At 40.5% G+C, this 22,474-nt stretch overlaps 1 protein-coding gene across 1 annotated transcript in view; it reads left to right on the top strand.

Moving 5' to 3' along the window:
- The window catches only part of EEIG2 (EEIG family member 2), a 99,657-nt gene extending 84,229 nt beyond the window's left edge, over window positions 1-15,428 (top strand). The window contains exons 7-11 of the mRNA XM_049616673.1: window positions 3,243-3,338; window positions 3,479-3,668; window positions 3,766-3,893; window positions 5,060-5,129; window positions 11,566-15,428. Coding sequence (XP_049472630.1) covers window positions 3,243-3,338; window positions 3,479-3,668; window positions 3,766-3,893; window positions 5,060-5,129; window positions 11,566-11,608 — 527 coding nt within the window. The 3' untranslated portion in view covers window positions 11,609-15,428. The remainder of the gene's footprint in view (window positions 1-3,242; window positions 3,339-3,478; window positions 3,669-3,765; window positions 3,894-5,059; window positions 5,130-11,565) is intronic.
- The last annotated feature ends 7,046 nt before the right edge of the window (window positions 15,429-22,474 follow it).

Raw genomic sequence — 22,474 nt, 5'->3', positions numbered from 1 at the left:
GGGATCGGTTGTAATAATTACATTTTCATTCATGATTTTATCTATTTGGGTCATCTCCCTTTTCTTTTTGAGAAGCCTGGCTAGAGGTTTGTCAATTTTGTTTATTTTTTCAAAAAACCAACTCTTGGTTTCGTTGATCTGCTCTACCGTTTTTTTAGATTCTATATTGTTTATTTCTGCTCTGATCTTTATTATTTCTCTTCTTCTGCTGGGTTTAGGCTGCCTTTGCTGTTCTGCTTCTATTTCCTTTAGGTGTGCTGTTAGGTTTCGTATTTGGGATTTTTCTTGTTTCTTGAGATAGGCCTAGATTGTGATGTATTTTCCTCTCAGGACTGCCTTCGCTGCGTCCCAAAGCGTTTGGATTGTTGTGTTTTCATTTTCGTTTGTTTCCATATATTTTTTAATTTCTTCTCTAATTGCCTGGTTGACCCACTCATTCGTTAGTAGGGTGTTCTTTAACCTCCATGCTTTTGGAGGTGTTCCAGACTTTTTCCTGTGGTTGATTTCAAGCTTCATAGCATTGTGGTCTGAAAGTATGCATGGTATAATTTCAATTCTTGTAAACTTATGAAGGTCTGTTTTGTGACCCAGTATATGATCTATCTTGGAGAATGTTCCATGTGCACTCGAGAAGAAAGTATATTCTGTTGCTTTGGGATGCAGAGTTCTAAATATATCTGTCAAGTCCATCTGATCCAATGTATCATTCAGGGCCCTTGTTTCTTTATTGACCGTGTGTCTAGATGATCTATCCATTTCTGTAAGTGGAGTGTTAAAGTCCCCTGCAATTACCACATTCTTATCAATAAGGTTGCTTATGTTTATGAGTAATTGTTTTATATATTTGGGGGCTCTGGTATTCGGCGCATAGACATTTATAATTGTTAGCTCTTCCTGATGGATAGACCCTGTAATTATTATATAATGCCCTTGTTCATCTCTTGTTACAGCCTTTAATTGAAAGTCTAGTTTGTCTGATATAAGTATGGCTACTCCAGCTTTCTTTTGGCTTCCAGTAGCATGATAAATAGTTCTCCATCCCCTCACTCTCAATCTAAAGGTGTCCTCAGATCTAAAATGAGTCTCTTGTAGACAGCAAATAGATGGGTCTTGTTTTTTTATCCATTCTGATACCCTATGTCTTTTGGTTGGCGCATTTAATCCATTTACATTCAGTGTTATTATAGAAAGATATGGGTTTAGAGTCATTGTGATGTCTGTATGTTTTATGCTTGTAGTGATGTCTCTGGTACTTTGTCTCACAGGATCCCCCTTAGGATCTTTTGTAGGGTTGGTTTAGTGGTGACACATTCCTTCAGTTTTTGTTTGTTTGGGAAGACCTTTATCTCTCCTTCTATTCTAAATGACAGACTTGCTGGATAAAGGATTCTCGGCTGCATATTTTGTCTGTTTAGCACACTGAAGATCTCGTGCCAATCCTTTCTGGCCTGCCAAGTTTCAAAAGAGAGATCAGTCACGAGTCTTATAGGTCTCCCTTTATATGTGAGGGCACGTTTATCCCTTGCTGCTTTCAGAATTTTCTCTTTATCCTTGTATTTTGCCAGTTTCACTATGATATGTCGTGCAGAACATCGATTCAAGTTACGTCTGAAGGGAGTTCTCTGTGCCTCTTGGATTTCAATGCCTTTTTCCTTCCCCAGTTCAGGGAAGTTCTCAGCTATTATTTCTTCAAGTACCCCTTCAGCACCTTTCCCTCTCTGTTCCTCCTCTGGGATACCAATTATGCGTATATTATTTCTTTTTAGTGTATCACTTAGTTCTCTAATTTTCCCCTCATACTCCTGGATTTTTTTATCTCTCTTTTTCTCAGCTTCCTCTTTTTCCATAACTTTATCTTCTAGTTCACCTATTCTCTCCTCTGCCTCTTCAATCTGAGCCGTCGTTGTTTTCATTTTGTTTTGCATTTTGTTTAAAGCGTTTTTCAGCTCCTCATGACTGTTCCTTAGTCCCTTGATCTCTGTGGCAAGAGATTCTCTGCTGTCCTCTATACTGTTTTCAAGCCCAGCGAATAATTTTATGACTATTATTCTAAATTCACTTTCTCTTATATTATTTAAATCCTTTTTGATCAGTTCATTAGCTGTTGTTATTTCCTGGAGATTCTTCTGAGGGGAATTCTTCCGTTTGGTCATTTTGGATAGTCCCTGGAGTGGTGGGGACCTGCAGGGCACTTCCCCTGTGCTGTGGTGTATAACTGGAGTTGGTGGGCGGGGCCGCAGTCAGACCTGATGTCTGCCCCCAGCCCACCGCTGGGGCCACAGTTAGACTGGTGTGTGCCTTCTCTTCCCCTCTCCTAGGGGTGGGATTCACTGTGGGGTGGTGTGGCCCGTCTGGGCTACTTGCACACTGCCAGGCTTGTGGTGCTGGGGATCTGGCGTATTAGCTGGGGTGGGTAGGCAAGGTGCACGGGGGCAGGAGGGGCAGGCTTAGCTCGTGTCTCCTTAGGTGATCCACTTCAGGAGGGGCCCTGTGGCAGCAGGAGGGAGTCAGATCTGCTGCCAGAGGTTTGGCTCCGCAGAAGCACAGAGTTGGGTGCTTGCGCGGAGGAGGAGCGAGCAAGTTCCCTGGCAGGAACTGGTTCACTTTAGAATTTTGGCTGGGGGATGGGCGAGGGAAATGGTGCTGGCGAGCGCCTTTGTTCCCCACCAAACTGAGCTCTGTCGTCCGGGGGCTCAGCAGCTCTCCCTGCCTTTGTCCTCCAGCCTTCCCGCTTTCTGAGCAGAGCTGTTAACTTATGACCTCCCAGACGCTAAGTCACGCTTGCTGTCGGAACACAGTCCGTCAGGCCCCTCCGCTTTTGCCAGCCAGACTCGGGGGCTCTGCTTGGCCGGCGAGCCGCCCCTCCGCCCCGCGTCCCTCCCGCCAGTCCGTGGAGCGCGCACCGCCTCGCCGCCCTTCCTACCCTCTTCCGTGGGCCTCTCGTCTGCGCTTGGCTCCGGAGACTCCGTTCTGCTAATCCTCTGGCAGTTTTCTGGGTTATTTAGGCAGGTGTAGGTGGAATCTAAGTGATCAGCAGGACGCGCGGTGAGCCCAGCGTCCTCCTATGCCGCCATCTTCCAACTGCCCCCTACCTTGTACCAATTTAAAAGGATCTCTTTTCACTTTGCAACTAATTTTTCTTGATAATGAACTTAGCAGTTAATAAAATCTGCAGACAAGAATACAAATTGACCATTGACTTCTTGGCAGTAATGGTAACATCATGTTATGACTTATTGCAGATCTTTCAGCAAAGAGTGCCTCTGTTCCAGATGAACTTGGTGCCTGTGGACATTCTAGAACATCAAGCTATGCAAGCCAGCAGTCAAAAGTATCAGGTAGAGGCTAACAGTGAAGTTGAATTCCTTAGATATTTATTGTTCTAAAGTATTACTTGTAACTGCCAGGGTGTGGGAGAATGTTTACGTGCAGTGTGTTTGGTGTTAGTATTTTACCCAAAGCAATTTTTCTCTAACAGGGTATAGCTCGTGCCACTCCCGGTCATCTAGCTTCTCTGACCTCTGCCACAGGAGAAATACCTCAGTGGGAAGCACATCAACAGGAATTGAAAGTATTCTAGAGCCCTGTGATGAAATTGAGCAAAAAATAGTTGAACCAAATCTTGATACAGCTGGCAAAGAAGATACCGCTTCAGAACCGTTCAACAGGTATTTTTCCAGTCTGTTTAAATGGAGAGGAAAAAAACAACTTTGTTCTCGTAACATAATAAAAACAAGGGAAAATTTTTTTAAATTATTTTCAAAGATGCCCAGTGAAGCAAGATTCTGTAGAATCTCAGCTGAAGCGAGTTGATGACACCAGAGTGGATGCAGATGATATTGTAGAGAAAATACTGCAGAGTCAAGACTTCAGCCTAGATTCCAGTGCAGAAGGTATGTGGATTAAGTAGGCTGCATGCCCAGCGTGGGGCTTGAACTCATCACCCTGAGATCAAGACCTGAACTGAGATCAGTAGTCAGATGCTGGGGCACCTGGGTGGCTCAGTCGGTTGAGTGTCCGACTTCGGCTCAGGTCATGATCTCACAGCTCGTGAGTTCGAGCCCCACGTCAGGCTCTGTGCTGACAGCTCAGAGCCTGGAGCCTGCTTCGGATTCTGTGTCTCCCTCTCTCTCTGACTCTCCCCCACTCATGCTCTGTCTCTCTCTGTCTCAAAAATAAATATACATTAAAAAAAATTTAAAAAAAAAAATAGATGCTGAACTGACTTAACCCCCCCCTCAGATGCCTCTAAAAACATTCAATTTTAAAGAAGCCTTTTATTGTGTATGCATCAACGTCTACCGTGTTTATGTACCTTACAGCAGATGTCTCTATCTGCTTTATCATAACTGGACACAACAACTGTGTAATTTTCAGGGTTGGATAGTGATCTTGAGATGATAGTGAATCACAGAATCCTTTATTCCCTCCTCAGCATTTTCACTGAGGCAAAATTTACATGCCACCAATTTGAAAGGTGTAATTATTCACGGCGGCATGAATAGAGAGCAGTTAGCAATGGACTTAGTTCCATTATGTAACTGGTTGTAAAGAGAAGTAATTAAACCTTACTTATGGAAATTTGTAGGAAGAGAAATCTTTTTTACTCAGTTTTAAAGAAAAACAACTTTAGGGAAGTTAATGAGAAATAACTATTAGGATATCTTTTAGGGGCGCCTGGCTGACTCAGTACAGCATGTGACTCTTGATCTCAGGGTTGTGAGTTTAAGCCCCACATTGGACATGGAGCCTACTTAAAAAAAAAAAAAAACCAACATATCTTTTAAATTGCCTGTTTTTAAAATATATGTGTAGCTTTCTAAAAGTTTATTTCTTGGGGCTGTTTCAGTCAGTACAGTGTGCAATTCTTGCTCTCTGAGTTGTGAGCTCAAGCCCCATGTTGGGTGTAGAAATTACTTAAAAATAAAATCTAAAAATAAAAAATAAAAATGTATTTAATAAAACTTAAATGTAAATTATGAATTTAATATGATAGGAATATAATTTGACAATAATGTAATACGTGTGCCTATAACAAATATTTTAAATTGAATTGCAGAAGAAGGACTGAGGTTATTTGTGGGTCCCGGGGGAAGTACGACCTTCGGCAGCCATCATCTTCCAAATAGGTACGTAGTCCAGATAGCATCGTATTAAATAAAGAATATGTTCTTGAGTAGAAGGTGAAAGTTACAAAGTTTGTATTAGACTGAGGCTAGAAAATACATATAATGCATCCATGAGAAGAATTACAGCTCTTAGCTTTCCTTATCTTGAGTATGTTTGAAATTATATTTAATAAGTTTTATTTGTTGGTTTTCTTAAATGTGTTTTTAGAACATATTAGTAGAGGACCAGAAGAGCATTGGGCAAGATGCAATGAAAAAGGATGTTTAGAAAAGAGTTCTTAGTCTGATATTTTAAAAAGAGCAAAGCAAAATTACATTTCAGTCAGTGATCTTGTCTGTTATGAGCAGTTACATGACCACTCAGCAGCATACACTTGGTACTAACCTTTTTTGTACTCCCCTTTCTCCACCCTACAAGAGTCTAACATACATACTAAGAAAAGTTCAGAATACCAAACATCATTCTGGTAGTTATTCAGATTCAGATGAAGAAAAGGCACCTGCCAGACTTACTTCTGATTTCCAGTACTGCAGCAAATAGTACTGAGCACAGATGGCTTGGGACAGTTAAGGAATTCTGACCCCTGCCCTTATGTGCATCCCTTATACTCAGTATTTCCATGTAATATTTATTTAGAGTTCCAGAATAAGTCACAGTTGTACTGGGGAGCCCCCATGTCCAAAACAGTTATTTTGTTCTCTAATGCTCAAAACCTGAAGGAATTTCTAATTCATTTGTTCCACCAATACTGCTTTTATTGAGTTCCTCCTCCGTGTCCAGCACGTTGCAGAGTCCAAAAGTTACAAAGGATATAGCAGAGAACCTACATCAGCAACTAACTGCAATCAGTTGTGATAGGTGGGTAAGAGAGAGACATATAAAGAGGCCATGAGGAAGTAGTTAATTTGAACTAGGGTTTATAGAGGATGTAAATGCAATTTATAGTTTTCATTAACTCTCACTGAGTTATCCACTCATTAAATTCAGTAGCTATTTATTGGGCCAAGTCGTGGGTAAGGATGCAAGATAGAAAGACCCAGTTCACCCTCAGCTAGCCTATGTGTCTAGCATATGGGGTTGGGAAATTACAGCCTGTGAGCCAAATTGGCCCACTACCTGTTTTTGTAAAAATATTTTTTTAGAATACAGCAACTCTTGTTTATGTATTATCTATGGCTGCCTTGATGCTACAGCAGCAGAATTGAATAGTATAATAGAGACCATAATGGCTCACCAAGCCTAAAATATTTATTATCTGACTCTTTCTAGCAGGTGAGATAGACAAACTAAAATTTATAGTAGTGTAATAAGCACTATAATATAGAGAAGTAGAGGAGACTCTGAGAGAACAGAGATGGGACCTCACTCAGAGAAAACTTACTAGAAATTTGACACCTGAAGAGAGAGTTGGGAAGAATTAAAAGTAAGTGTGGGGGGTTAACAGGTGGATGTGAGGAAGACAGATATTCCTGGTAGTAGATTCAAAGAGAATGAATGTATAGGCATAACAGTTATAATATCTAATTATATAATAGTAAATATATAATATAACACTGAGCATTTACTCGTATGTGCTAGGCACATATATATGCTTCATTCAATTCTTACATTATCTCTTTCAGTACTCACGATGTACTATTATTAGTCTTTAAAAAGACAAAACAAAGAGGTTAAATAATTTTCCCAAGGCCTTAAAACTAATAACTGATAAAACCAAGATTCAGACTCCTGTCTCTTTGAGCCCAGAGCACATTCGTTGTACCTAACCACCATACCTTACTGGCTTATGAATAATATAACCCACTTTGGGAGTTGCCAGTGAACAGGTACTCTGAGGAGGGGGCATGTGAAGGCTGCCTGTGGGACATGAAGTTGGTAAGAATCTCAAAGCCAGGTTATAAACAGCCTCTGTTGCCATAACAAAGAACGTATCCTTTTCTGTCATGTGCACAGTTTGGTCGTTCTTTGGCAGGAAAATGATCTATGATACTGGCATGTTAGAAAACTAAGTGGCCGTAATTTGATGGGGGTGGGGAGGTTGGAACAAGGAGAGACTAGTAGCAAGGAACAGGTAGAAAATGACATTTATGAAGACAGTAATACATATTATATGGTAGAGAGACCATGTGTTTTGAGTTAAAGAGGCTTGAGTTCATATCTGAGCCAGACCACTTGGGGCCTCAGTAAATCATTTAACTTCAATGGAACTTTAGTTACCTCCATTGAAAAGCAGGGATAATCATGGGATTGTTGTAAAGAGCAAATGACCTAATATACTCAGTAAGCTCTAGTGTTTATTAATTTAGGTACAGGAACAGCAAACAATAGAAGTTCCAACCAAAAGGAACCAAAATAGTGAATGTTCAAAAGCAACAGCTATCTGTACTCTCATTTCAGACTGCTCAGGGTCCAAGTCAGAGTCCCTCCCCTATTGACTTCACTGATACTATTAACCTCTGTCAGCCTTACTCTCCTCACCTGAAAAATGGGAGTGACCAATAATGCCTAGTTGATAGGATTTTACTGATTAAATTAGATAACTTATGTAAAATACTTAGCGTAGTGCTTAATACACAGAAGGCTGTCAGTATATGCTAGCTGTTTATATTGTTGTTATTAAGAGGAAAGAAGGTTAATTTTCTATTTGAGAAATAACCTAGGCTCTAAAGGCATTTAGAATTCTGGCTCCCACTCCTTTTCCAAATGAATGTTAGAATAATCATCACCTAACATAAGGGAAGGGAAACAAAAACAATATAAACACAGGGAGGGGAACAAAACATAAGAGACTCTGAAACATGGAGAAGAAACAGAAGGTTACTGGAGAGGTTGTGGAAGGGGGGATGGGCTAAGTGGGTAAGGGGCATTAAGGAATCTACTCCTGAAATCACTGTTGCCCTATATGCTAACTAATTTGGATGTAAATTTTTTAAAAAATTTTGTTTTAATCTACATTTAAAAAAAAAAGAATAATCATCACCTAATGCATGAAAGCCTAAAATGATAATTAAGGGTTGAAGTAGATGATTAATGTTACATGCCACTGAAAGCCTGAGGAATGTTAGAGACAGTGTATCATGGTGAAAAGAGAATGGGCCATGCATTCTGACATGGATTTCATTCCTGGCTTAACCATCATGACCCAGCTTAGCTTAGTTTAGCTATGATCCTGACAAATTACATCTCTTACTTACCACCAAAAAGACAACCATTATCACTGGGGTTAACAACACAGGCTCTGGAGTTGGGCTACATGGGTTCAGTCCCAAGCCCTCCTGCGTATCAGCCGTGCATCTTTGATAAGTTACTTCACTTCTCTCTGCCTGTCTCCTCACCTACGAAATAGTGACAATAACAGAACCCACCTCGTAAGAGTTACAAGGCCTAAATTAAGTGAGGTAAGACATATAAGTGACTAAAACATAATCTGGTATGCAGTACTCCATATACACTAATTAAAGGTCTCTCTCGCAGGATTATTGAGATCGAGCTATTTGCAGTGTCCAGCACAATACCTGTGCACATAGACTCTCCATAACTAGCTGGTGTGTCTCAGAGAAACTAATGTGTTAGCATTAGATCTATTCTGAGAGAGAAACTGGCAGCACAAGATGAAACTAGAGTCATTTACTCAGGCACTGAAGAGGCACAAGAACCATATGTGGTTAAGAAAGTAAACCCATGAAAATGAAGAGAACAGAGCAGAGTAGTAGAGACTTGGGGGAGCAGTATCCCCAGTCATACACTTAAAGTCTAGTGGACACAGCCCAACCGGCCTGGGAGTGCTTGCACAGGCTGCTCCTTGCTTGCCTTTGAGACAATAGTTTCTGACAAAAAAGTCTGCTTTCATTTCGGTTTTTATTCTTCCATGTGATTTTTTTTTTCATCTCTGGCTACTTTTTTAAGATTTTATCACTGGTTCTTAGCAATTTGGTTATGATGTGCCTGGGTTTTTCTTTGTGTTTATTCCGCTTGGGGTTCATTGAGCTTCTTGGGTCTGTGGGTTTACAGTTGTCATCAAATTTGGAAATTCTCCAGCCGTTATTTTCCCCTACCCCTCCTTCTGTTATCCTAACCCACAAATTCCAGCCCGCAGCCTCCCTGTGCTCTGACCTGTGACTCCCACACTCAGAAAGATCACCTGGCTGGGGCATCCGGATGGCTTCGTTGGTTAAGCGTCCGACTCTCTATCTCAGCTCAGATCTTGACCTCAGGGTTGTGAGTTCAAGCTCCACATTGGGTTCTACACTGAGCATGGAGCCTGCTTAGAAAGTAAAATATAAATAAATAAATAAATAAATAAATACATACATACATACATACATACATACATACATAAATACCACCTGGCTGTGTTTGGGTTCTGTCTTCCTGCAGTGAAGGCTGGGAGGACCCTGAAGGAAACTGTCTTAGACTTTTCTTCATTGATTTCCCTTCTCTCAGGACCAGTCCTGTGCTGCTTGTTGTCCAGTATATGAACTGTTGTTTTATATGTTCTATAAAATATTATAGCTATTTACAACAGGAGGGAAAGTCTGGTTCCTATTACTACATTATTGCTAGAGTAGAACAGTTTTAGGGCATCTAACAGCCAGGGTGCACTGGGGCTCACCAAGACTCCTTCAAATTCCAATATCTGTAATTGTGAATGGGTGTTCACTGGTGTTCCGTTAAGGATGTTCCTGTTTCTTCTGCAGAATGAATCTGTAAGAACAGGAGCCTCTAAGCAGTCAACTGAGAATTCCAAGTCAGTACACAGTGGCCTGGTAACCACTGCATTACTCCCACTTTTTTAGGATTTCCTCTTAAAATTTCATTATGGGAAGAGACCAACCATGTTGTTTGCTTTTGGTCTTACTGGTCTCTGGAATTCTCAGAGTGAAATGTCAGGTTGTGTGGCCCCTGGCATCCTGACACATGAGGAGATAGGTACTGGTGAAAACTGAAAGCAGTAATACTCTCCCCTCCATGCAACACCACCACTCAGCTCCCTGCCTGATTGCTCGAGGGGTCAAAAGTCCTCATCTAAAAATAAATCCAGCTACCATCAAAAAGACACTGTGCTTTTACAGACTTATAGAAAACCTGTATCCTCCCAGATGAAGAAACAATAGAGGGAACATGTGTGTTCCATTATAACATAGGGCCAAGGTTCTGGGTACATCAGCAGTAACAGACCTTTTGTTGATGAGGTCATTACTTCATTTAAACACCTGTTTTATTCACAGAGTTTGCTAATTTTAAATTTTTAGTATTCTCCATATTTTATTGATAGAGGTCAGTTAGCACCTGGAATATCAAGGCAGAGCAGCTTTGCGGCAAAGCTGCTATCACAGATACGTATAATGAAAATACAGTGGCCAGGCTGTTAGGACAGAGAGTTTTGCTGTAAAAGGTGATTCATGGATGCAAGTGCCCTCCATTTTGCCCTTCACCATCCTCCCTACCTGTTGTCAAACTTGGATTGCTACCAGTCCAAGGCAAGCAATTGCTCTTTAAGCAAGTGAGACAAAGTTGACACATCCCCATTCATGTTCCATGGCATGAAACAGTCACATGGCAACACCTGTCAACAAGGCGTTTAGGAAATGTGGCCTCTAGCTGAGCAGCCTGGACAGCCTGTTGCCAGCTAAAACTGCGAAGAAGGAGAAGATAGATTCAGAGGGACAACCAGCAGCCTGCCAAACCAAGCTAGTGAAGAAATAAACCTCTCTTCAAGATCACTTCACTTCAAATCTGTATTACACGGGTATAATTTACATTACTGACTACATATAAAAACATTGGCATGTTGACTAAAAAAAATTCTCACACTTTCCAGGAAGATGCATTAAGACCTCACACTGTAGGGGTGCCTGAGTGGCTCAGTTGCGCATCCAAGCGTCAGCCCAGGTCATGATCTCACAATTCGTGGGTTCAAGCCCCACATGGGGCTCTGCGCTGACAGTGTAGAGCCTGCTTGGGATTCTCTCTCTCCCTCTCTCTCTCTCTCTCTGCCCCTCCCAAACTTGTGCTCTCACAAAATAAATAAAACAAACAAAAAAGACATCACACTATAATTGCAACTAAAAACTATCACCCATAACTCTGCAAGGCCTGGGTAAATTGCCAGTCAGTATATGCCCTAGGATAAGACTGATTTTAAGATTTATGTATAAACATGTTTAAAGAAAAGATTTCTTGCCACAGGTCAAGATTTAGGAACAGTACTAGATTATTGTAGGAATAAGTGTGTCTAGACTAATCCAATGTACTAATCCTAAACATTTAATATTTCAAGTGTTTTCTATCTGTGATATCTTTAAACCTTGTGGAAATCAAATCTAGTAGAAAATGCCTAATGCACCTAACTCTTTGAGTGCAAGGTTAATTAGAACAATTTCAAACATTACAGTTCAAGATTTTGAAGGTTTTTTTTTCTTCCTCTGGTTGTAGGGTGGGGTCTGGAGCTTATGAACAAGTTGTGATCAAACGCTAGAAGTCAAGCTGGTGAACTGAAGCTTCTTCCCTGGGGGTTTGAGACATGGGCAATCAAGCTGTCAAGGCACTTCATTCAAGCACTTATGAGAAAATGAACATATTTGAAACATGAAGCACGTTCCTCTATCAAGAGGAAAGCCAACACTGATTCCTTCTGTGAAAGTGTGCGCCACCATCCTGTCCCACCCACCAAAAGGGAACATCAGAACAGTAGTATCCAGGTGCTGTGCCACGTGTGTTTAGAGGCACACAGCTTCTGTGGTCACTGCACATGATAGTGAAAGCCTGCTCTTTCTTTTGAAACAGCCAGGTGGGGAAAACAACATTATACGTCTGAGTATAGCTCAGTCCTGAAGTGTAAAACCTGTAGTAGAGGTAGGTGCTCAACAGGTTTGGGCTCTAATTATTTAATTTTAATGTTTGGGAGATAGTAAGTGAATGTCTTGAACCCTATAAATTCTGTCAAGATAGTTACAATCTCTTAAGGATATCTTCCATAATATTATATACTACCTATGGTATTGTACTAGGTTTATTAACTCTTCTTGGTTAAATAATTGATAGAAAGTTTGGGTGTTCATCCTTCGGGGAAATGCTATACTACAGTCAAAGCGTGGAGAATGCTTAATTCTAAACGTATCCGTCACAAGTGGAATAAGCGTGTTTAAGTCTGAGATGTGTGAATGAGTGTAACGCCATTATTATGCAGCATGCATTGTTACTTGTTAATGTTAGATGAGCTGCACAACTCCCGCTAGCGCTATATATGAGTTTCAAGCTAAGTTTAATATTCAATATGGTAGGCTCCCATGAGGCACCTTAAGAGCTGTTCTATTATTCACTGAATAATATCTGCTGGTTTCAGGAGTCAAAATTCAGAACAGGAGAAAAACCTTAGCATCAAAAACCAAGCAGCCTTTTCTGTGTAAGTTCAGACTTATCTGAAACTGAAAATTGTTCCAAGGAGGTGGCAGATAAGACAGGGGACAGCTGCTTGACATTACTGACATAGACTCGTGATTTTCTATTTTAACTCCCCACTATGGGATAGTGTGTTTTTTCCTTTACTATAACAGTTGTTGTTTTGAGACAATAAAATATAACATAATCCAATGCAGCTTTTCAAGTATTATCTGATCTGGATCCAGTTTAACAAGCTCGAAAGATAGATCATCTTTTTATCAGGTGGGAAGAGTTTTTCTGGTCTTACATGACGAGTTTTAATTTTCTTGGAATCATTCAGTTACTGAAGAAAAATGTAGATTCTTTAGAACCAGTAATTCCCAGTCCTTACTTTCAAAACCATGTCAAAAAAAATGTGGTATGTTTGAATAATTTTGGTCTAGGTATTTTTGTTTTGGCAAAGTAAAGGGAAAACATATTAAAATATTTCAATACCCAAATTTAAAGGTTTAGAAAAATTTGAGTAGTTCATGTTACAGTTTTCGGTTTTTTAACAATTTAAGGATTAGGTATTCCAAATTAATCCAGTACTACTGTTGCACCTAGATATTTTTTAAAAGGTTAAAATTCCATTTTAGAATATTTTGAATGTTGAGAGATAAGGTTTTCTGAGTCGTTACTAATACTTTTGTTGTTTTGTTTTGAAAGGAAAAAATGTGACCTGAACATTTTAGTCTAACCAAGGAAAATGTTAGCTGAAGTGGTAAAGACTTGCTTGCTCTCTGTGATTAACAAGTGAGTTGATCCGTCCATTATATATTATGGGGGTGTGGCGGGGGTGGGGGGGGTGTCAAAGTATTTAACAGAGATAAGAAGGTAGTGTTGGAGATATTTATGATGTATTAAAAACATATTTTTCTATTTTCCAAATATTATTTCTAGACTATATTTTTCATTGGCACTAATGCAAATAATTTTGCAGTTTTGAAAATAAGAACTATAGATTGTAAGCAAGGTTCAGGGAAGACATTCTTCAGATATGTAAAACATGCTGTAATCCAGGCATTGTCCATCTTGCCTGCGCTCAGCCTGATACCTTTATACAAGACTGACTCCCAGTATTTAAAATGATACGGAATTATTTTTTAAAAACAAAATGTGGAAATCTTGAAATGCATAAATATCATAGCTTTATAATTTTAGCCACCAGATACATCTTGATTTATGTAGTAGAAAATCATTTTATTTTTTAATGTTTATTTTTGAGAAAGAGTACGTGCACTCGCGCACACACATGTACTGTGCAAGTAGGGGAGGGGCAGAAAGAAAGGGAGAGAAAGAGAATCCCAAGCAGGCTCTGCACTGTCAGCACACAGCCAGATGCAGGGGCTCAAACTCATAGGGGCTCGAACTCACAAACTGTGAGACGATGACCTGAGCGGAAATCAAGAGTCCAACACTTAACCGAATGAGCCACCCAGGCACCCCAGAAATCATTTTAATAAATAGAAAAATTGATTAGGGAAAAATCAGTGCAAGTCTGGTTTCATATTATTTTGTGTTGAATTGGGATACTTTCCAATCACATTTCATTACAGTCCTCTGAAAATATTTGTTAAAGTTCACTTAAGTGTCTGCCTTACTTTTCTGGTTTTTCTTAGAACATGTAACCATGTAACTACTGAAAAATATTGCCTTTTAAATACCAAGTGCACTTTTGGTTCCATTTGGAGTTTAGAAAATTGGATTTGAAAAAATGGATTTTAATAAATTGATTTTTAATATTAAAATCAAATTTCAAATCACCCAGTCTTAGAGAATTTGCAGATATATAACCTTGTCTTTCTAATCCTATCCTAGAGAAACATAATGGCATATTAAAGCTATATATTTGTGGTTAGATACAGAAATCTTAAATACCTTGTTTGGGGGAAGTACAGAAGCTGGTCAGGAGCCCACTTCCCATGACTTGAGCTGGTAACTGAGACCAGAGCGGATGTGAAGGGGGCAGGCAGAGCAGCCCTAGGCCATCAGTTTGCATTCTGATGGTTGACTCCCCTTTGTGGTGTTGAAGGCTTCCATATACAAGCAACCGATATGGATTAGTACTTAAAATCTGAGAAAGTCTTGACCAAAAATCCTGAAGTCCATCATCCCATTCCAGGAAATACCATGAGAGTAATGTTATCCAAACTAGATTCTTCTGTTTTGTTTTGCTTTTCATGAAAACTGTGAGCCATCAAGATCCACCACCTTAGCCCATTTGTTTCTAGAAAGAAAACAAATCCTCAGCGAACCACCAACCAAAACATAAAACATCCAGAAGTAATTTTAGACTGAGATTTCCATGCCAACTAGATCACTTTGCAAGCTCAAGCTGACAGTATTAAATACTTCATTTAAAAAAATTAAAAATTAAAAAAATACTTCATTTAAGTACTCTGAACTGTTAGGCTTCCTAAGACTTTTATAATATGCTTGAAAGAAACTGGGCTCATATGATGGGGTTGCATTTTGTTTTAACAGGTCAAACTGGGACAGTTCAGAAATTATACTTGGTCAATTCTTAGATGGTACGTCATGTGAATATAGTCAAGTACTGTAACTGAAATTGTTATGCCGCTTTCTGTGTTGGCTTAGGTACTATGCATAATTTTAATAGCCAAGATGTTTAAGAATATGAACTCTAAAAATATAAAGGATGAAATTAAGCCTGTTAACCTTATTTTAAGACTACTCTGGAAACAAAGGCCTTATTATTACCTTATATGTGATTTTTCGTAAGATAATATATACATAGTATATTTTAATCATGTGAGTGGTCTCTAGCTACTCCCTGTATGACAAAGCTGGCAAAATTTTTTATTTACACAGACAGCATAGTCTGCATTTACAAATGTTTATGTTCATCTTATATATATATATAACAAAATTCTCTTGCTGATATTCATTGACCAAATCCCATGCAGAGAAAGACTTAGGATATATTGTTTGATTGTTTTTTGGAAATATGTCTTATTCTGGAAGTTGGTATACTTGTGGGTGATCATGTAAATATTTACCGAAAAAAAAATTGTTATGGAAGTGATTCCATTAGTATTGTTCTAATACTTGGAAAATGACCTTCATATTTATGTATTTCTTTGTTTTACTGTACAACTATAATTCCAGGAAATTTTTTTACCAAAAAAAAAAATCCTTTTATTGTATTTGTAATAATGTTAAGGTGAATCTTCAATAAAAATTATCTTAAACTTTACAGTATTTATACTTTAAAATGTCAGTTAAGATTCTGCCAGAAATCCATCAGATCCTTGCCAAGGTAAGAAAACAGAAGTAAAACAGTGTAACTTTTTCCTGAGAGGTCCCCCTCATTTATTAGCAGATGGTATAGCACAGACTTGAATCTTCTGGTGAAAGATCCTTCTTTGAACTCTGAGGTTCACCCTGCAGTGGTGTGAACATGGGCTCTAGAGTAAGACAGACCTGAGACTGAATCCAAGCCCCCTTCTGAACCTGTTTTCTAATCTAGGATGGAGATAATACTACCACTAACTCTTCTGTGTTGTGAGCAAGAGCCCATGAAGTGTGAAGAACATGTCACACTATTATCAAGCCAGAATTTGCCTTTGTGCAGCAGCTACGTACAGAGCTTAATTCTAGTGTGAGACACATAGATGGTCAATAAATGTGCCGCTATTAGGTTAAGACCCTCACTTAAATGATACTCAGTGTCACCACTGTACAGACTGTTCCTCCCTTTGACTAGGTCCTCACAGATGAAAAACAATGCCATGACATTCCCTTTGCTGTCATTCAAATTACAATAGCAATTTAAATAAAGAGCAATGGTTCAGGAACGCCTGGGTGGCCCAGTGGGTTAAGCGTCCAACTCTTGGTTTCTGTTCAGGTCATGATCTCACGGTTCAGTTCATGAGACTGAGCCCCACCTGGGGCTCTGCTTTGACAGAGTGGAGCCTGCTTGGGATTCCCTCCCTCTCACTTTGCCCCTCCCCTGTGTGCATGTGTGCATATGTGCATGCACACTCTCTCTCTCTCTCTCTCTCTGTCTCTCTGTCTCTCTGTCTCTCTCTCTCTCTGTCTCTCTCTCTCTCTGTCTCTCTCTCTCTCTCTCTGCAGATTGCCATGGCTTTCCTGGACAGTGCAGGTTATGGGAGGTAATGTGCATTAAGGAGAAAGATCCTGCTTGCTGGCCTAAGTGGGATGGGGATAACTTTGTGCCAGATCACAGCAGAACCTGGCAGGGCCCTCTGCTCTGCCCTCATACTACTTTGCCCACACCTGAAGCATGGAGTTCCCAGGCCCAGCCTGCTTGACTTATCCCACCTTTCCTCAACACCAGTGTTTTTATCTCCCTTATTCCACCTCATTACATTTTACTCCTTCCTTCCTGTACCTACATCTCACATACCTGGTGTGGACACATGTAAGGAAATGAAATCTTTTACATTTGCATGATAGGAAATCATTAGTGGAGTTAATCCATCCCACATTACACAAAATGTAACAAAAATTCAGGAAAAATAAAAGATTTAACTATGGACATTCCTCAAATCAATGACATCTACTCCATATGGGCCCACCAGACAAGGAAGTGTTAGAGACCTTCCTGCATGAATTACTTTAGACCCCATTCCTATGTACTTTTAACTCCTAGTTCTCCTTAACCATTTTTTTAAATTTTTAAAAATATTTGTTTATTTTTGAGAGAGAGAGAGAGACGGAGCATGAGCAGAGGAGGGGCAGAGAGAGAGGGAGACACAGAATCCAAAGCAGGCTTTAGACTCTGAGCTGTCAGCACAGAATGGAGCCACCCAGGCACCCCTCTCCTTAACCATTTCTTAAACTGACTTCACCACTACATCTTTAAACCATTTAGTAGTGATTTCCAAGTATCATTGCAAAAAATTTCAAGTTATTTTATAGCGTATTTATATTGGGGAGCTCTTGAGTGCAGTTACTTTTAAATGGGAAAAGTGTGCCACCTTGTGGTATTTAAATTCAGTGATTCAGTTCAACTCTCCCAAAGTGACCCTGTGTCTGCCCTTCTTTCCCAATACAACATGGAATTAAGACAAAGAAAAACTACACTAAATTTTTTCAGTACTAACTTTTTAAAAATTTTTTTAACGTTTATTTATTTTTGAGACAGAGAGAGACAGAGCATGAACAGGGGAGGGGCAGAGAGAGAGGGAGACACAGAATCTGAAACAGGCTCCAGGCTCTGAGCTGTCAGCACAGAGCCCGACGCGGGGCTCGAACTCACGGACCGTGAGATCATGACCTGAGCTGAAGTCGGACGCTTAACCGACCAAGCCACCCAGGCGCCCCACTACTAACTTTTTTTTAATGTTTGTTTATTTTTTAAGAGCGCAAGCAGGGGAAGGGGAGAGAAAGAGGGAAACACAGAATCCAAAGCAGGCTCCAGGCTGTCTGTCAGCACAGAGCCCAACATGGGGCTTGAATTCATGAACCAAGTGATCATGACCCAAGCTGAAGTCGAATGTTTGACCAACTGAGCCACCAGGCGCCCCCACTACTAATTTTTAAGTATTCTCTCCATTCAACACGGGGCTTAAATTTACAACCCCTGAGATCAAACAACTGAGCCAGGCAGCTGCCCCTTTTCAGTACGAATTCTACATAATGTGATATACTTGCAAAAAAATAAGCATTACAGACTTTGCTTAAATTGGGTAAAATTACTTTCCTTCAGTTTGGAATTAAAAGATTCTGTCAGCTCAGTTCATGAGGATTCCTACCAAAAAGGAGTGGATGGTCAGCATGATAAATGGCTTCCAGAGGGATGAGGCTAGACAAAGATAGTGGAATAACAGCCTATCCAACAAAAGCAAAATTTCTGATTGGATCGAAGCCAAGGTGTGGAAGTAGGAATGCAGTGTTTCTGGAAAAGCCAATAAAAGGATCAGACCCTAATTTGACTACTTCCAGCTAGGGTCCTGACAGGAGGATGAGAAGCAGAGAGAACTGCAGTGATGCAGGAGTATGCACAGTTTCACAGGCACAGGGAGAACCCAACAAATGGGCATAGAGCGCTGACAGGTAACTTTCAAAACATGTATAAAAGGTGTGTTAACTTGGGAATGCAAGCTGGTGCAGTCACTCTGGAAAACAGTATGGAGGTTCCTCAAAAAACTAAAAATGGAACTACCCTACGACCCAGCAGTTGCAGTACTAGGCATTTATCCACAGGATACAGGTGTGCTGTTTCGAAGGGACACATGCACCCCAGTGTTTATAGCAGCACTATCAACAATAGCCCAAGTATGGAAAGAGCCCAAATGTCCATTGATGGATGAATGGATAAAGAAGACGTGGATATATATATACAATGGAGTATTACTCAGCAATCAAAAAGAATGAAATCTTGCTATCTGCAACTATGTGGATGGAACTGGAGGGTATTAAGCTAAGTGAAATTAGTCCGAGAAAGACAAAAATCATGTGACTTCACTCTTATGAGGACTTTAAGAGACAAAACAGATGAACATAAGGGAAGGGAAACAAAAATAATATAAAAACAGGGAGGGGGACAAAACAAAAGAGACTCATAAAAATGGAGAACAAACTGAGGGTTGCTGGAGGGGTTGTGGGAGGGGGGAAGGGCTAAATGGGTAAGGGGCATTAAGGAATCTACTCCTGAAATCATTGTTGCACTACATGCTAACTAACTTGGATGTAAATTAAAATATAAATTTTTAAAAATTTAAAAAAGTATATTAACTTGCATGCTTCTTACAGTCTTCAAAAAGTAGTTGCACAAGAGGTGAAACTAACATTTAGACTTCTGACTCCTACCAGCTTGTTTTGCTAGATCAACAATACCCGTAAGTGTTCCCTGTTTTGGGATATCCCCAAAGATGTGTAGCCTATAGATAATAAAGGATGTCAGTCATAGTTAACATCTGGCATCCTTGAACTTCGTACCTTGCACCATGCTCCTCCCTGATCTGTCAGCAGCTAAATGCACAGGACCCATGTAACAAGGTGCTTTTGTTGTCATCTAGCTGAGGAAATTACATTTGGAATTATTCCTTGATAGGGGTACCTGGGTGGCTCAGTAGGTTAGGCATCTGACTTTGCTCAGGTCATGATCTCACAGTTCATGAGTTCAAGTCTCACATTGGGTAAGCTCAAGTCCAGCATCGGGTGAGCCCACTTCTTTCCCTCCCTCCCCCTCTCTCTCTGTCTCTCAAAAAACAACAACAACAACAACAACAACAACAACAACAACAAAAAAAAAAAAACCTCTAGGAATTTATTCCTTGACAATCAGCAACAGAACTGAGAGCCCAAGGGGCTGACAGAAGTACTTCAAAGAGAGCTCAAGTGCAGGATATGATGTACCTGAGACTGGAAGTGAGAGAACAGAGGAGGGTGGGGAGCAGCGGGGGGCAGCATGTGAGCTGAGCCTCAAGGAGCTGCACACTTTTATATCTCAACTGCATGGAAACAGAATGCATGGAAACCAAACTTGAAGACAGAGTGCCGTGAGAACTTACACTTTTAGACCATGAAAAGAAAAATTGGAGACAAACCTTCACTCAGATCAAGGGCCAGGGTGTTCTAATACTTTGTAACCCATTTCACACCTACTCTGGGAGGTGAACTGTGGTCTTGACAACTCTCCCTCTTAAGAAAAAGATCTGCAGATAAAATGGTCTTCAGCAGAACCACATTTTTTATTGCCATTCAGTGCAGTGAAATTCCTTGGAGCAAAGTCATCTGAAATGTTTCGAGGCCTCTATATTTACAAAACCCTGGGGTCCATTCAAAGGGTTTTCCTAGAAAAAGGAACAACCATTCCCACAAAAAAAGTCACTGGTTCTTGCAACACTGGAATCTGTGTGTATTCTCAGTTAATTGAAGAAAGCTAACAACTTTTGATAGTTGTCCCTAGGGAGTGAAATGGGGGGTATGCAAACTGTTGAGAGACATTTTTTTTGTCCTAATAATCAGTCTAGATTTTTTTAGCATGAACTTGCGTTACTGTTCATGTTTTGTACCATCTGTGTGTATTCATTCTTTTTAATGAATTTATAAAATACATTGCTAATGATAAAGGAAGCTGCATCAAAAAAATAGTTATTACCATTTACATACGGGGGGCACCTGGGTGGCTCAGTTGGTTATGCATCTGACAAGATCTCATGGTTCATGAGATCAGAGCCCCAAGTTGGGCTCCAGGCTGATGGTGCACACCCTACTTGGGATTCTCTCTCTCTCTCTCTCTCTCTCTCTCTCTCTCTCTCTCTCTGCCCCTCCCCCACAATAAACTTAAAAAAGGGGAGGGGGGTGGCAGCTAATACACAGCTCACCAAATGAGAAAAAAGCCATTCATAGCAAGACTTGATTCTTATGTAAAGAGACATTTTTAGACAAAAATTTTAAAATTGCCTTCATGTCCCCTTTTCTTGGGAAGCTCCTAGAAAACCATTTTCAGAAATACAGAATAGGGATGAAGGGAGGTGGCCATCCAGCACTGCCCCTGCCCCCCGGGGTGGTGGGTTTTACAAGAACGAGGGAATGCCCTAGGATGAGGTAGTAAAGGGAGAGCAGGTGTAACAGAGGTAGTGGTTGGAGAGGACTAGGCTTCTCATCTGAGCAGCTCCCCACATTCAATTACCTGTGAGTCCTCTCAAATCTGGCCTGAAGTATATACAACTCATGCTGTATACGGAGCAAATTCTCTACATAGAAGTTAATAGGGTTGCCACTTTTTAAAAATGGTTGAGAGTGAGCTAGAATGGGGAAGGTGCAAGGAGAAGGGGACAGAGAATCCAAAGCTGGCTCTGCACTGACAGCAGAGAGCCTGACGTGGGGCTCAAACCACGGATGGACATGAGCTCATGGCCTGAGCCGAAGTCAGATGCTCAACTGTCCTGAGCCACCCAGGTGCCCCACCACTGTTTTTTAGTCAGGTATTTGATGGTTGTCTCAGAAAGAACCTTAAAGAAGGACTGTTCACCTTCTAGACCTGCAACATGCATTGATGTGAGAACTGACTAGCCAGATACAAGAATGAGCCTTATTACTGAACAGATACTGAAGTTACCTAACATCCCTAAGATTAACACAGCTGCCTTATAAAGGAACATTTCTCTGGGCCAGGCGCAGTCTTCTTAGTGCTTACAAGAACTCTGTGAAGCAGTTAATTGCTCCTGGCATACACACAAATGGGCCAAAAATTCCCTTAGCAAACCTGACTTTGGCTGCTTTTACAGCAGTACGAAAGCAGGTCTCTACTTGGTTTTGTCCCTTTAGAAAGATCTCCTTTCTGTGCTGCAGAAGGTTGGAGTAGATAGCTTTGTTTTAAAAAACAAAAAGAAAAAACTGCAAACTATTGGCAACATCAAGCAGCTGCCTTTTTAGTAAGTATTTCAGTGGAACACCACATGCACTTGTTTGCATATTATGTCTGGCTGCTATTCCACTTCAACTCCAGAGAGCTCAGTAGTTGCAAGGTTGCAAAGATTTGCTGTCCCTGCAAGAACATCTGCTGACCCCTGGCTTAGAGCATTAACAGAAGCTTTCCATGTGCAGAGAAAGGCCTCTATCAAAATAGAAGGTAAAGACCAATTTCATGAAGAATGTAGGTGCTGCTGTTACCAAGACATGGGGGAGCCCTGGGAAGACTGTAGCTCCATCACCCATAGCAGCCATGAGTTTTCAGGTGATGAAGCTTGAACAGTGATCAATTAGCCTGGAGGACAACAGTATAAAGCGTTGGCCTTGGGGTTAAGATGTTGGCTCTAACACAGATGAGAAGGAAACCCTAGGGTGAAAGTCAGGCAGAGGCCTAGAAAGGGGAGGACAGACAGGGCCTTTTGTGTGGGTAGGGGAGGGCAGCAAAGGTAAATCTATTGGTCCTATGCATTCAAGAGGGAAAAATCAGTAAGAAAAAAAGGGGGTAGGGGAC

Source organism: Panthera uncia (assembly GCF_023721935.1).
Source record: "Panthera uncia isolate 11264 chromosome C1 unlocalized genomic scaffold, Puncia_PCG_1.0 HiC_scaffold_4, whole genome shotgun sequence".
NCBI classification, from domain to species: domain Eukaryota; kingdom Metazoa; phylum Chordata; class Mammalia; order Carnivora; family Felidae; genus Panthera; species Panthera uncia.
This window is presented reverse-complemented; position numbering and strand designations above follow the sequence as displayed.